General features: G+C 31.9%; 1 protein-coding gene across 3 annotated transcripts in view; it reads right to left on the bottom strand.

Annotated features, from left to right (window-relative positions):
* ERCC8 (ERCC excision repair 8, CSA ubiquitin ligase complex subunit) overlaps positions 1 to 17238 on the bottom strand; it is a 58468-nt gene that overhangs the window by 17204 nt on the left and 24026 nt on the right. For 2 of the 3 annotated variants that reach the window (XM_031965356.1, XM_031965367.1), the window contains 5 exons: positions 13839 to 13920; positions 12181 to 12249; positions 9562 to 9628; positions 7042 to 7145; positions 5846 to 5970 (listed from right to left, as the gene is read on the bottom strand). In XM_031965356.1, coding sequence (XP_031821216.1) covers positions 5846 to 5970; positions 7042 to 7145; positions 9562 to 9628; positions 12181 to 12249; positions 13839 to 13920 — 447 coding nt within the window. Of the gene's footprint in view, positions 1 to 3052; positions 3511 to 5845; positions 5971 to 7041; positions 7146 to 9561; positions 9629 to 12180; positions 12250 to 13838; positions 13921 to 17238 lie in introns of those variants that run through there. The other variant, XM_031965363.1, reaches the window with a different exon arrangement.

Below are 17238 nucleotides of genomic sequence, written 5' to 3' on the forward strand. Positions count from 1 at the left end.
GACAGATTCTTGGCTTCATGGCAGAGGCTATGCCTTACTGCCCCTCTGGTCACTCAAATTACGCGCTGATCACTTGTGCATGTTGGTGATCTTTTCCAACTCTGGAAAAATGCCTCTGTCACCAAAAACAGTGCCCAGTTTCTAGGCCAGCAAGTAGTACAGCAGCACTAATACATTCTAGAGTTATCAGGTTCATCTTGCTAGCTCTCCCCCAAATCTTCAAAGACCTATAAATTGGTACTTGACTTTTGGTCCTTTGAATTAGAGCTATGATTTCTTTGATCTGGTTTTGTCTCTGCCAATATGGATAGCATCTCCTCAGCCTTCTTCTCTCATTCAGTTCTCATTAATGTTTTCCCATAAATCCTCCAAAGACCCTCATCTCAAAGTGCTAGATATTCTCATTCTATTATTTTGTATCTTGGAAATATGAATATTCCATTTCAGATGTCAATATTTTCACCCATTCTTGATGTTTGACGATCTATCTTTTCCCAGTCATAAATATTATGGAAAAGATTCTGGGAAAATAGTGGAGGTCAGAAAATTTCACACTTTCCAAATTGCCTTCAAAAATGAGACAAATAGTAACTCAGGGTGAATGTAGAGCTGCAAAGATCCCATGGTAGAAGTTTGGCCTAACACATCCAGATAAACTCCACTGAAACAGCAAGCAGCAAACCTTGGGGCTAGCTGGGTTGGAAGGTAGCCTCTGCTTCCATCACAGGAATTTTCACCCCTAGATAGTGTGAGGAATTGGGCATCTTCTGAGAGTGGAGAAAGATTGAAAGGGTCTCTGTTGACAGGGGATGCTAATCCTGGTTGTGCTGCTGAGATATGGTCCTGGACAACAAGGAACCAGCAAATGCCCAATGAATACAGAAGCATTAGAACTTGCAGTGACACTGTTGGCTGTAGGCACTTTCAGGAGAGCAGGGTTCTTGGTTTCAATTCCAGATCACAAAGAACTATATATTATGTATAATATATAATATATATATTCATAAATAAAACATAAAACTAATCAGACTACCTGAAAACTACCCCCCAAAAAAGAAGAATCTTGATACAATAATACAAGAAATAATTTTTTTGAATTGTCCTCAAAAATTAGAACAAGAGGAAAAAGTAGAAACGGATAAAAAAACAAAAACAAAAACAAATTCTACTGAGCACCACCTGAAAGAGATACCAGCAAGAATATTAAAGACATATATTGAAATCCCCAGGTTAAGGACAAAATAAACTATGTAAGAAAATATGCACAGTAAGATAATGAGGCTTTTAAAATATTGTAGTATTAAAATATATGTGGTATTAGGGTTTTATTACCAAAATAATCTTAATTTCCTTATTATTTTTTTTTAGAGTTATCATCTTAGGTTTATTGATTATAAAGATATGGGTGCCAAGATAATAAGGAAAAATTTTAAAGTAAAGAAATTTCAGTAGATAGTGGAGGATGGCAAGGATATGTCACATATCCAACTCCTTTATTTTACTGATTGTGCCTTGTCAAGCTTCAGCCTTGTAACGTTCCTATTATCTAATACCTTTTCTCCTATACATGCTACTAAATGATGGTGAAGGAAGTCATTCAGTGTTCTGATTGGATCCACTAAAAACTTGTTACACAACCTCAATTGGATTCTCACTGATGCTTAGCAATCTTTCTGCAATTTCCTTGTCAACCCACTAACCCATTCTCCACACAAGGTCTTCTGAACTTTTTTATCTTTCCTGAAACCTCTCATAGTTCCCTTTTTCCCCTACCCTCTGAGGTGAAAATCCTGACATATATAAAGAAAAAACTGAAGCCATTATCCTAGAGCTCCCTCTTCTTTATTTCATATCACATGTTGAAAATAGAACTCATCATCTTTCCCCCAAAAACCTTCTCCATCCTTCCCAATCATCAAGCCTCACAACCTAGGAGTCATTTCTAATTTCCTCACTCTCTCTCACTCCTTGCATAGACCTTTCAGTTTCACCTTGATAACATCTCTCTAATACGCCCCCTTTCTCTCCTCTAACACTACAACTACTACGGTGGAGGCCTTTATCACTGCACACAAATTATTGCTATATCCTGCATTTGCTTGTCTCTATCCTCTATTCAATTACCAAAGTGATTTTCCTAAAGCTTAAGTCCAGTAAAATCATCCCTTTTACTCAGTCAACTTCAATGGCTCCTAATGACCTCTAGGATCAAATACAAAATGTTTTACTGGGCATTCAAAGACCTTTATAACCTACCTACCTCCTCCCTTTCTAACCTTCTTATACTTTTTCCCACCACATACTCTTGTGATCTAGTGGCAATGGCCTCTTGGCTGCTCCATGAACAAGACGCTCCATCTCTCAACTCTTGGTATGTTCTCTGGCTGCTCCTCATATCTGAAAAGCTCTCTCTCCATCTTTGCTTCCTGGCTTCCTTTAAATCTCAATTAAAATCCCATGGAGAAGAAAAGAACAAATTGGAGAAAAGGAAGAGAGGAAGGATGGAAAGTGCAGTGGGAATTTCAAAGCTACATAAGAAGATATATAAAATAATATTATACTTTGATTTTTATCCTAGATGTTTAAGTGATGAAAGAATCAGTAATTTTTTAAAAAGACACTAATGAGTTCATCCATACACTGATTAAGATAACTTAGTTACAAAAACAGACAGTTGCCACTTTTATGTCACAATGTGTTCCTATAAACCACACCATAAAATATTGTGATTTGCCCACAGTAACAATGCAATTGGGGAAATATTTCAGCGTGAGAACTCTGCGTTAAATAAATAAAAGATATGATTAACAATGTAGCTTAAGTATAATTATGCAACTATAATTTACTATGATAATTTCAAATGGCAAAATTAAAATTACAAATTTTACAAAACATTCACAAACCATACATATTGATAATATAACATTTCCCAATAGGCTATAATGAAAACATATATAGTACAATCCTGTTAAAGATTTGGCTAAAATTAATGAGAACTAATTATTTTTGTACTTCAACAACTATAATATTAAATGTTTAATTAATAAACTTTTTTTTTAACAACTTAGCATTTTTTGGTTTGTTTTTGGAAATGTAGGGAGAGGTAATTTTTGGATGACGTGCCTTTTCAAAAAGTTTTCCTAGTATGAGAAGTCTGAGTTAATGACTTTATTTTTTAGAGTCTCCATAAAGTCTCTTACAGAAAACAAAAAGATTCAGAATCAATGTACTAATGTTAGACTTGTACTCAAATGGGATCATTATTCTCCTAAAATGGCTAAGGCAGCATATAAATATTTGAAATTAAAAGGATCTGGAGAACAAATCTATTGAATCTTGTTCTATTGTCCAACATATATTTTTCGCTCCATTTACTTTCTAACATCAAGTGCAGCTTACATATGTAGAAAATGGATGAGAGAAATAACACTGCTTTTCCTTAGCAATTAAAAGACTATGTATGTACGACGGTATAGATAACGAACCTTTCATTCTCAGTTCTTCTCTCTTCTATGGCCAAAGGGTTTTTTGGAGTAGGAAAGATGGGGAGAAAAAAAAAATCTTCACTTGAGGTCTGTTTCCTCAATTATATACAATATTATATTGAAATTGCTCTTTCAAAGGTTACTACTGATCAGAATCAAAATTGCTAAAATTAAAGACCGTTTTTATCTTCCTCAGTGTTCTTCTCTGTTACAAAGGTGATGAAATGAATGAAATGCTTGAATGAATGAATGAAAATGAATGAAAGTTTGAGAATATAAATAAGAGTGTAGACTGACAACAACAATTCTCTAAAGCCCATAAACTCTCCACTTAATATGAAGAAAAGGCCTGGAATCTAGGATAAAAGATGTCTCTCTCATCTGTTTTTCATCTGTGAAATGAGCTGAAGAAGGAAATGGTAAACCATACCAGCATTTCTGCCAAGAAAATCCCAAAATGGAGTCACAAAGATTGGGATATGATTGGAAATAAACTCAACAACAATCACAACTGATGGGAATAGAAACTGGAGCTATGATTTCCTTAGTAACAAGGAATTCCCAGGTAAGGAAATTCTCTCTTCCAATGCAGATTGGAATCTTCTCTTCAATTTTTCTTCTCAGAAATTTGCCTATAGGCACTGAGAAGTTAAGGAGGGTGATTAAATGATCTGAACACATGTTAAGAGGCAGGACTTGTAACATGCTCTTTTTGGCTTCAAGGCCAACTCTATCCATTCAAACTATATGGTTTACGTATAGGTTATATGAATAAGCAAAATGGTTTTTGAGTGGTTGTCAGAGGAATGATAGAACCTGGATGAAGGAAGGTCTATCTTAGATATTACCTACTATAACTTCCCATTCAAGTATCACTAATAAAATGTTGCCTTCACTCTCTGTCCCATTACTGAGGTAGTTAAATTTCCACATAATCACAATTAGGGAAGTTCATGATTTTTAAAAGTTTTTTTGGATTTTTTTTTAATGTTAAATTTAAATTTGTCTCCTCTGCTCATCACTCACAGGTTCTCTCTTGATTTCCTCTTCTACATGATAGCCTTTCATATACTAGAAGGAAGCTCTCAGTTTCTTCATCCTTTCTTTACACACTAGCCCTTTCCTAGTGTGCCTTTAATCATTCTTTTTAAAAGAGTTTTCAGATGCATCAGAATTCTTGTTGCCCACGAAAGGTTCTTTAGTTAGCTAACATCCCTCTTAGAATAAGATATCCATATCTGAACATGATAGTTTAGATAGGATCTGATAAACACAGAGTACAAAATAATAATCTTATCTAAATAAATAAATAATCAAAGAAAACCCAGAATAAGTCATCAAGAAGAGGGCAATTTTGAATTTTAGGTCAATGTTTACTTATGTAAAACTGTAAAAAGAGATACTGAATGAATTGTGCTAGCTTCATTCTGTGGAGTATCAATACCCCGAGTAGATGATTAGATATCAAAACTTTAGACAGTTAGATGTAATATAATCTCAAAATCATTTTATGCATTGTGCTTATGATTTTATTTTATAAATTTTATAAATTATTATTTATTATTTTAAATACACTAATATGCCATTTGTCTATATTGCCTTTCTAAATGAGAAGAGCAAATTGAGTCCTGCACAGGTCATAGTGCAAAGAAATAGAGAATTAGAATTCACTTTCTGAGTTTCTAATCTGTGGTTTAACTAAGTCAGTGTCTCCTGAGAAAATATAAAGGGAATATTGTGCTCTAACATAATCTAGACATAAATGACTTTGGCCTTTCCCCAGTAAAATCAATAGTAATAATGATTATTATAATGACATTACAAGCATCTGGAAGGGAGTAGTTAGCCCGTACAGATGCTAAAACAAAGGGATAATGAGATTAATATTAACACCTATAAAATGTCTTGGAAGCACCAACTACAGAACTTTATAAGACTACTTTGGAGGGTACTAAAATGTGCACAAGGATAGTAGAATTTTTAGCCAAGAAAAAAATAAAGCACCGCCAATGAAAGGTATTTCTAATGAGTTGTCATCCAGGAGTGCACTTTATTTCTTCATTTTTTTTTTTTTTATCAATTCCATGCTGTAACCTTAAAAACAAAAGGCTTTATATGAATTTGCTAGGATATTAAATTTTTATTAAAAATAACTGCTTGGTTGTTTTGAGAATTAAGTATCTGTTGCCTGATATACTTAATACAAAATGTTTATATTTAACTTTATTTAAATAAGAAAAATAGCTGTGGTTCAATGGCAAGTTACATTGTTAAATTTAAATGACCTAAAGTATGTATTGATGAGTTATTTTTAAATTGAACATCCTCAACTCTATTTCAAATACCATCAGATATCTTACTAGTGTGTTTTCTCCACTGGAACTGTTCCAAAGCCTCATTCGATCATCTGTTCCAGTAGTCAGAAGGTGAAGCCCATCTCTTGTAAAGCACAGGCCATTAACTCTTCCATTATGGGCTGTGTTTGCTACCATATTTAAAAAAAAAAAACAAAAACAGTTCAGTACTTTTAACATTATTTAGGCATATTAAAATGTACTGCTATAGAAATAATTTGAAGTCAATAAAAGCAATCATCAATAAATAATGCTTTTATCTTCATAAGGATGCAAATTAGAATTGTGAAATCCAAATATGGTAAAGGCAAAAAATAACTCAAGAAAAATTTTAAAAAGCAAAAAATATGTTAAATGCAGTATAACTGGATGAAGTTTATCAAATGCTTTGATATTAAGTTTCTTTTTGGCTAGCAGAGAAAACCATTTAATTTTCTCTTCCTTCAATGTTTCCCTTTTTAAATATGATGGTCATATTTAATGAAATCAGCCAATATTATTATACATAAAATGTGGTAGAAAGAGTATTATAGCAAAGAAAGGATAGCTGTTCTAGTCTTTAAATTAAAATGATTTCAAACATATGGCTTTGTCCTGAGATAGTATTGTTCCTTTAATATGTGATTTTACTTTTCTTTCTGAAAACTTGTTTCTAAAAGTAGCATTCGATTTTACCATTTAATCAAATAATTAATTTCTAGTCAATTCTGAATCAAATTTTAAACTACCATCAAAATACAACTATAAAAATGCAATTGATGTATTTTGTCACCTGGATTCCTGCTGATTCATATTCAGCATAGCCTGCAATTTTTATGCTGACACAATGAAAATAAAATCCTGCTATTTCTTTACTTTGTGGTGGGCTTCCTAAGTAGCACTCCTTGCATTTACATTTCTTCAATACCCTTAACCCAAGACTATTATAATGGTGGCCAAAGGAAAAAAAAAATGGACAATTTGGTTCAGACATATTTCTATAATTCAAAATTCAGAGGCAATTAGAAGTTGTCATATTTCTTATTTATCAAGTGATTTAATTGTGTAAAGACACAAACTGATGTAGGATTTCTAGTGGATGCCTTTTTTCTCCCACCTATAAAATGTGAAGTTTAACATATTAATATTAAGAAAGCATCAAGATCAAAACATATATATACAACTATTGTCTTTTTATATTATTAATTCAATCTCTTCATTACCTGCTTCAGAAGATGCTTTTGACTTTTCCCCATTGTGCTGATCAAGAGTAATCAGACATCCTGATGCTCTCCTAATATCCCACAGTTTTACTTTACTGTCAGCACTAAGAGGAAAGAAGAGTAACAATGATTTAAACCTAGGTCAAAGACTCTGCCCCTCCCCCTGCTCATCAGTCATCACAGCAAGGATCATTACATTTGCACAAATGTGTCTGTACATTTGGGTTGTTGTACCTTTGCCTGTTCGGCAGATGTTCAATATGCAACATTAGCATTAAAAATAGTGGGGGGAGAAAGCTAAGAAAATAACCTTTCCTTTTTAGTTTACAAGGACACAACCCAACATCTGCTGCTTTTACACAGTTATTTTTAATTATATTAGTATTTCTCTTCCCCCAAGGACTAGAGAGGCTTGTAGTTTGCTCCTTAGCAATTTTCTAACTACATTTCTCTCACTGCTTGTAATTCAAATACTGTCTAGGCTATGAAGCAGATAAAACTTCATTTTATTTAAGCATCCAAGCTATCATATTTATGGCATTTTTTTTTCTTTAAGAAAGACAAGAGTAAGATTAGTAAAAGCTAATGTAATTTCACTCAACTTAGTATACCAAAATTACTCATCTCAAGGGCTTACAAGTGACAAATTTGATGATCTAGAAATTAAACACTTGTTTTATTCTTTTTTCAAATCATGGAAAATATGCCTAAAGAAGGAAGACAAGACTTTGTTAACAAACATCAATCTGTACATTCATTGGTGATTACAATTTATTATCTGAAGATACTGGTATTATATAGAATCAGAACTCACTAGGACATATGTTAGATCCTTCCACCACTGGGTCTGTCTTGTGTTTTTATTAAGTACAGGAAAACTATGTATATCAGAATGTAAAGAAGCCTAAGTAATAATGTTTATTTGCTTATAATCTGGATTCTTTGTACAACTGACCATGAATTCTGTAATAGCAGAATGAATAATCCTTTCTCTACTTCCAATTTAGTTTTGTTTCTGAACTGGGATAGGTTTTGGGATTCTAGTCGTCTGAAAAGTCAGTTTGGGCATGTCTGTATCTTGATCCTGTCCTTCCTGGAAGAGATATAAATGCCTATGGCATCTAGAGAAGTGATTGCCTCTATAAAATCTTTTGGAATGATAAAGATCCAGGGTTGAATAAGCGTGAACTTCTCAGGTTCACTGCTACTTAGATCTGTATTAAAGCTATGATACACAATAGTTTCTAGGGGAATGAGGGCATTATATTTATCTGTCTCCTTACATTCAGTGTGCATCTTTAATCAATATTCTTACACTAGTGTAAGAATATTGATTAAAGTAGTACACTAATGCTTGATAGGCTTCCTTCCCCATTCAATTTAATTTCAAATTTTAGTATTCTGATTTTTCATATTTGAGGAAAATTTAGGAAAAATAATAATATCAAGATTTTTGGAAGAATCTTATTTACAAAATAAGAATTCTTTCTTAAAAGAATCTTATTTGCAAAATAAGAATTCTTTCCCAAAAGAATCTTATTTACAAAATAAGTTAGTAATGTTTAACCATGGATAAATAACATACCATTAAATTATTCTAAAATTTTACCAAAATTTCAAAAATCTCTCCACCCCTGCACCCTAATAAATATATATTTTTTCTTTTAAGATTTAGCTGCCTTTGGAAACTAGAACAATAAAAACAATTCTAGGGACTATGATAGAACCTTGAGAATTTTCCAATAAAAGCAAAACAAAACACAGAAAACCATTGGAGTTCTCCATTTCTCTTTGTCATTTGTTCAAGGTCCTATTTTTGGAGATTTTGTGTAATTTTCCTGCCATGATAGCTTAATATAACCACACAAATCTCAGAGTGGTTGAGATAATAAAGAACTTGGAAGACTTGGATAATGAATTGAGGCCTTATTGTATCTAATAAATTTCAAAATTATGATATTATTCAGAAGATTTGAAACAGAGTCAGGAAATTTCTATAACTTCAGTTCTGAAAAAAGCCATTTTCTAACATACCGCACTTATCTAAACACATGCAACACACATCCATTAGGATAAAATTCTCTCACTTTACAAATTTCAAGTCACACAAAATTTAAGTCACAACAGATAACTCTAGCAAGTATACAGTGATTGAATGAATGACATTCATTTCCTAAGAGATAAACATTACTGTACTCATACATAACATTATTGGGTGTACATGAATTATTCTGTCAGTAGACTTCACAAACTGACATCCATATATCTATACTTTCTTGTTTATCTCTCTCACTATGTGAAAAAGGGAAACCTATAAGATGATTAGCTGGGTTAACAATATTGGACTAGAAATTATCAGTGTGATATGCTTACAACTAAAATTCCACATAGCTTCCTAATACATTTTCAAACAACAGAATTATATCAAGTCAAAACACTTATACTGAATGTGATTTTTTTCAAAATGCTGATTAGCAATTATTGTTCTAACTTTTATACAAAATTTAAAATACATCTTACCTCGCTGTTGCCAATATATATTCATAACGTGGAGACCAGGAAACTGCTAATATTTCCTGCCTGTGACCTACAAATAGAAGCACATAAAAAGCTTTGTGAGGTTTTTTTAAAAATTAAGGGATAAGTGAAATCTAAGGAAAGAGTAAAATTAAAATGTGAAATAACTTAAACAGCTGGCATTTTATTACATTAATAATTGAGATTTACATAAAAATGTAAATTTGGGTCACAAATCGGCACATATTAGAATGCTTGGCATTTATCAGGCAATGATTGGTTTTGGTTTGGGAAGAATAATCAAAACAATTGGGTGGGCTTTTTTAAAAGACAAAGTTGTCAGCATAGATCTAATTATTAATGCACATAGCCCCTTGAACAAACATCCACAAAATGAGTAAAGATATTTTTTCCACATATTCACAAAGTTAGGATCATAGATTTAAAGCTAGATGGAACCTTAAAAGTCAACTAGCCTGATTTCATTTTACATGTAAGAAAAGTAGGGCTGTCATTCTTCAACTAATGTCATTGTCCAACTGATAAATGGTCAAATGATATGAACAGTTAATTTTCAGATGATGAAATTAAAGCCATCTATTGCCATATGAAAAAAAATGCTCTAAATCACTATTAGAGAAATGCAAATTAAAACAACTCTGAGATACCAATTCATACCTCTCAGATTGGCCAAGATGACAGGAAAAGATAATGATAAATGCTGGAAGGGATATGAGAAAATTGGAACACTAATGCAATGTTGGTGGAGTTGTGAAATGACCAACCCTCCTGGAGAGCAATTTGGAACTATGCCCAAAGAGCTATAAACTGTGCATACCCTTTGACTCAGCAGTACCATTATTAAGTCTATATCCCAAGGAAATCATAAGGGAAGGAAAAGGACTTACATGTGCAAAACTGTTTGTAGCAGCTCTTTTTGTGTAGAAAAGAATTGAGAAATGGCTGAACAAGTTGTAGTATATGAAGGTAATGTAATATTATTGTTCTATACCAAATGATGAATAAGATGATTTTATAAAGGCCTGGAAAGATTTATACAAATCGATGTTGAGTGAAACAATCAGAACCAGGAATACAGCGTACAGAATAACAGCAAGGATGTGCCATGATCAACTACAAAAAACTTGGTTCTTCTCAGTGTTCAATGATCCAAAGCAATCCCAATAGGCTTTGGACAGAAAATGCCATCTACATCTAGAAAAAGAACTAAGGAGACTTAATGTAAATCAACACATGCTATGTTCACTTTTTTTTTTTAAATCTCTGCTATGATTTTTCCCTTTTGCTCTGATTTTTCTTTCCCAACATGATTCATAAAACAATGTGTATTAAAAATAAATTTACAAGGTAAAAAAAGAAAGTAGGGCCCAAAGAAGTTAGATTACAGAAGTGCTAAATGACAGAACTAGGGGAGAAAACATGATTTTTTTTTCATATACTTAGTTTTTTTTTTATATACTTTTTAGTTCAAGGGTAAGCATCTTTTTTTTTTTTTAACTTTTTATTTTTTCAATTACACATAAAAAAACTATTTTAATCTTTTTTTTCCTTTTCTTCCTTCCTTCGTCGTTTTTTTACACTTTTGAGTTCCAAAGTCTCTCCCTTCCTCCACTAATCATTGAGAAGGCAATCAATTTGATAAAGATTATATATATATACAGTCATGCAAAAGAATCTCTTCAAAATTTTTTTTTCTAGAAAGCCTAGGAACTACATATTTCTAAAAATGATTATAGAATTGTTTTAAAATCTGAAGTCAATACTGATTAATTCTGGCATTGTTAATCAAATCATTTTTCTCCCTGAATTACTTAGACACTTCATTTATCTGTTTTTTATTAACAAATTCATGAAATTTGAAAAAATGATCTTCAGCAAATTTTTGTGATGTTTTAGTTAATGCAAAGAAATGTTAAATAAAAGCACTGAAGCTTTGGGTAGGAAAGAAAGATGTCGGGCTTATATTTTATAAAGTGAATAAAATTGAATATTGCTTTTCTTAAATTCCTTATTTCAGTGATTTTTCAGTGTTTTAGTGACATTTCAGTGATTCAGAATTCATGTTAATACAATTCCAAATAGCTAAAATGGAAAAAAAAAATTGGGGTGTTCAAAGTTTCAGTTGTTATATTTTAGCTAATAAAAGTTTTCATAATCCCATTATTTAAACATGCCTTTTAATATCCCAGAAGTACTTTTAGAGGGGAGGAAAGATGCTATTGGATGTCAACAAAAGTTGACAACATAGGTAAAATGTTAGCATAACAGTTTATTTTGTATAATTTCAACAGATTAACCTACCACTATTATTTTGGATTTAGATATTTCAACCAAGCATAAACTTCAAATGAAATTACACTGTATGAGGTAGATCTTATATTTTCCAATTGGCCCTTGGACATTTACATGCTTCTTCTCAAATTCAGTAACACTAGAACAATGCACAGAAGGAGCTTTTCTCTTCTCTAGTTTTAACAGCTAGCACAAAATACATCAGTTATGTGACTGACAAAGAATAAATTGTTAGTAATATGTCTTTACACTGAACAATTTATTCAAAGTAGTTATTGTCTAACATTTATGTTCCAAATTGAAACGTACCCTGTAGAATGTGGGAACAGGATCCAGACTTTAAGTCGCAAAGTTGTACTTTAGGGCCTTTAGTACCAACTGCAACAATAAAAATAAAAATACTTTAACACAACAAGCTTTTTTGTGAAATAAAAAAGAAAAAAAACAGCAAGGAAGTTATAGACATAAGCTGACAAATCACACTTTTAAAATGAGAATTTTAAAAATGTAGTTTACTTATGATCAAAAAGTTATCAAACTGTGCATATCCTTTGATCCAGCAGTGTTTCTACTGGGCTTATACCCCAAAGAGATACTAAAGAAGGGAAAGGGACCTGTATATGCCAAAATGTTTGTGGCAGCCCTCTTTTTAGTGGCTAGAAACTGGAAAATGAATGGATGCCCATCAATTGGAGAATGGTTGAGTAAATTGTGGTATATGAATGTTATGGAATATTATTGTTCTGTAAGAAATGACCAGCAGAATGAATACAGAGAGGCTTAGAGAGACTTACATGAATTGATGCTGAGTGAAATGAGCAGAACCAGGAGATCATTATATACCTCAACAACAATACAGTATGAGGATGTATTCTGATGGAAGTGGATTTCTTTGACAAAGAGATCTAACTCAGTTTCAATTGATCAAGGATGGACAGAAGCAGCTACACCCAAAGAAAGAACACTGGGAAATGAATGTAAACTGCTTGCATTTTTGTCTTTCTTCCCAGGTTATTTTTACCTTCTGAATCCAATTCTTCCTGTGCAACAAGAGAACTGTTCGGTTCTGCACACATATATTGTATCTAGGATACACTGTGACATATTTAACTTGTATAGTATTGTTTGCCATCTGGGGGAGGGGGTGAAGGGAGGGAGGGGAGAAGTCAGAACAGAAGTGAGTACAAGAGATAAAGTTGTAAAAAAAATTACCCAGGCATGGGCTCTGTCAATAAAAAGTTATAATAATTTTTTAAAAAATGTAGTTTATTTCCAACAATTCTTAGTAGTTTAATTATATAAGCGATATATTTAATATATCAGCAACATATTAACTTAGATTAAAAAAAGATTTCCCTTTCATGATAATCCACTTAAAAGATGACATGTCTCTAAAGAAAATAAAAACATTTTGCTGAAGAAAATTCTCAAATTATTTAAGTTATCTATATGTAATAATTGATTTTGGTAAAGGAGGAAGAGGTCAGATATACTATTTAATTGGTACAGAGAATTCCCAGTGTAACATCAGGCCAAATTATTAGTGTCCAACAGGGGACACAGGAATTTACAAAGTACACAAATATCACAAATGACAATAATTAAATATTTCAACTGGAAATATAATAAAATTCATTTAGTTTTTAAAATGAAATATTTAGATTACATGCTATATTTTTTTATTTTGTTTATTGACAAATTATTTTTCTTCCTGCACTTTCCCCTACTAGTGGAAAAAAAAATTATTTTAACAAAAACAAATAGTCAAACAAAACTATTTACCACAATGGAAATGGCTAGAAGTATCATATCTCATTCTATATTTTGAGTCCATCACCTCCTTTGTTAGAAAGTTGCTAAATGCTGTTTTTATTTCAGCTACACTTACCTAAACATGCTAGAAATAAAAAAAAATAAATTTCCTATTTAGGAAAAAGATATCAATTTAATTATAATTACATACACACCTGCTATCAAACAGTGTTTGGTGGCAACTGGAGACATATGATGACTATAGACTGTTCCCTCAAAATGAAATACATCTGCAGGCTGATAATCAAAAGACAATATTTATAATGTTTGAGTTTTAATTAAAATCATAATAAAACATTTTTGCTACTTATTTTATTGATCATTTAAAAATGAATAATATATAATTGTTATTTTTAGTACAAATTCAAACAAATTTTCAATAGTTTTTTCTTTTCTTTTTTAATGTGTGAAATTTTCTATTATAAAATACAATTTTATATGTCCAGAAATTCAGAACAAATAGTATATATCTTTATGAAATTATCTCCAGTACTTTTGGCTAAAATGGTTGTCAGAATGGAAACAGACATCTCGATTCTCACACACTTACCTCAGCAAAAAGCTAAATATTTGCACTAGACTGAATAACGAATAAGAAATTTAGTGAGAAGTTAAGACTATGTGACGTCAACCATGTGTGATTTCACAAAATGTCACCCAGAACCCTAAAGACAGTAAGTTTCTTTCTGTTAGAAAGGCCAATGTTACTACAGGCTTATAAAACCAGAGACTATGAGTTGACCAGAGATGAACCAGAGACACTTGTAGTCTAAATATCTCTGTATCCAGATTCAGGAGAAGGGGAGGGTTTCCATAAGAAAGCCTTAGAATAGTCAGAAACTCACAATCAACTCACTGGGTATAGCAGTCACCAATTCAGGTTTAGCAGTGCTCAGAATAGGACATCTGAGACTCTAATATTTGTAGTACTAATGAAATGACATAAAAGGTGCTAAAGAGCTATTACTCTGAATCTCAAAGTTCCAGGGGGCCCTAAAGTGTAATAGTGCTTTTAGTATAGCCACACCCCAGGTGATCAGCAGAGGAAACCAGGTTTAGATCAAGCACGGCTGACAATCCCACCTAAAATCATAAAGGGAGATGGAAAATGGTCCTAACACAAATTCCAAAATCAGAATTAGTGTAGTAGGTGTAAACAAGCAGGAGAAAATATAAATTACTTTAAAGAACAGAACCAGAAATACCTAAAAATCCAAACTAAAAGAGAGTTAAATGAATTTTTTTCTCTCAAGGACTATATGAATATCCAAAAGGAAACAAGAGAAAAAGAGAGAGAAGAAAAACATCTCCAGAGCAAGACGATGAATAAATAATAATTATCTTAGAAAGTGGTACATCTAACTCTGGGAGATGACTAAAAACCATTACATTGAATTCCCAGTCCCTATATTTATGCACACCTGCATCTTTGATTTCCTTCACAAGCTAATTGTACAATAATTCAGAGTCTGATTCTTTTTGTACAGCAAAATAATGTTTTGGTCATGTATACTTATTGTGTATCTAAGTTATATTTTAATATATTTAACATCTACTGGTCATCCTGCCATTTAGGGAGGGGTGGGGGTAAGAGGTGAAAATTGGAACAAGAGGTTTGGCAATTGTTAATGCTGTAAAGTTACCCATGTATATATCCTGTAAATTAAAGGCTATTAAATAAAAAAAAAAAAAAAAAAAAAATTTTAAAAAAAAAAAAAAAAAAAAAAAAAAAAAAAGAAAGTGGTACATCTCATGTAACAGATATCTTGAAAATTAGAACAGACTAATAAGAAATCAATGATTCCATGAGAAAACAAGAATTGCTAGAACAAAATCAAAAGATTGAAAATTAGAACCACATATAGGATGCTTTCTAACAAAAACAACTAGAAGAGAGAATTCTCTCCAGGACAGAGAATTTAAGAATCATCAGATTGTATAAGAATCATTAAAAAAAAAAAAAAAAAAAGAACACACACTAGATTTTAAGAAATTATAAATGAAAATTGTCCAAATTTTTTAGAATCCGAAGCAAAGAGAAACAGAAAAACCATCAAGTGATCACCTCTGCAAAAAATACTCTTCCCCTCCCCGCCCCCCCCGCAAAAAAGTCCCAGGAATGACAAATAGTTGAAACCCTCAGTTTCCACATAAAGAAAAAAATACTGCAAAGGGTGAGGAAGGAGTTCAAATATCATTGAACTAGAGGAAGGACCATATAAGATTTAGCAACAATTACTATAAATAAGAGAAAATATTGGCATACTTATATATTGCAAAAAATATTGGCTTATAATCAAGAATAACTTACCCTGCAAAGCTGAGAGTATAATACTTATGTGTGTGTGGGAGGGATGGCCCTTTAATAGAAGACTTTGAAACATTTTCAATTAAATAGAAAAATAAAAGATCTGAGTAGAAACTTTGAAATACAAACAGAAGAGTCATGAGAAATATGAAAAGGTAAATTTATTTGAGGTATTAGATATACCTTAAGTTGCTAACATTCTAAAAGGGGAAGAAGAAACCAGTGGATTTTGCAACCTTAATATCTCTAAAAGACATTGAAGGTCTCAAGACAAAGGAAACTGGAGTGTGCTGGTTCTATTCTAACAATTTTAAGAAAGAAAGGAAAAAAAAGATAAAAAGAATTAACTACTGAAGATTTTTTTTGTCACATCAGAAGTGAGAACAGTATACAAATCTGGAGCAAGGAGTGGCAAGAGTAGTTATCAGATGAATTTACTCTCATATAGACCAAAAGAAGATTGAACAAAGTGACTGCACATTTACTCATAAAATGACTAGTGCAGAAATATATCAAGTAGGCATAGATGGGGTATATATAAAGAAGGTGGACAAAAAGGGTGTAAGCAAAAGAAATGTCTATTTTAAAGAGTAGATACTTGAACTGATACAGAGTAAACCAAATAAAAGCAAATTGCTGGAAGACTTAAGAAATTAGTAGAGCAATGACAAACAATGGCACCAGAAGTCCTATAATAAATTTGTTATCTACCTCTTGATAAAGTGGCAATAGACTTTAGATGCAGGGACATATAACTTTTTTTTTTTTTTTGGATATGGTCACTGACTGGATTTATTTTGCATGTCTACACTTAGTTGTTGCAAGATTTTATTTTTTTTTCCTTTTCCTTTTTATAATGGAAGTTAAGAAGGCTAACAATAGTGATACACCCCCCTCAAGAAAAAAATAGGGTCATTAAAACTTTTTTTTTTAAAAATGCACAGAAGAGAATAAAAGGAAGGGAGAACCTTACAAGTAGGACAATTTTTTAAAAAGAGTAAACTGCATAAAAGAGGTTCATGGTTTCATATATAATCTTCTTTTTCGGTTCAACTTTAAATACAGAAATGCTCACTTTTTGGATTAGTGTTTAAATGCAAAATAAGCAAAATACTTTAAAAAAAAAAAAAAGCAAAGTACCTTAGTACTGTCCGAAGTAAAATTTGAAGAAAACAAACAAAATGGATCATAAGGTATTATAAAGTTATATTCTCCTTAAATTGTTAGTATAAAGGGGAGGAAGAACT

The sequence above is a fragment of the Sarcophilus harrisii genome, chromosome 1 (genome assembly GCF_902635505.1).
Source record: "Sarcophilus harrisii chromosome 1, mSarHar1.11, whole genome shotgun sequence".
NCBI lineage: Eukaryota > Metazoa > Chordata > Mammalia > Dasyuromorphia > Dasyuridae > Sarcophilus > Sarcophilus harrisii.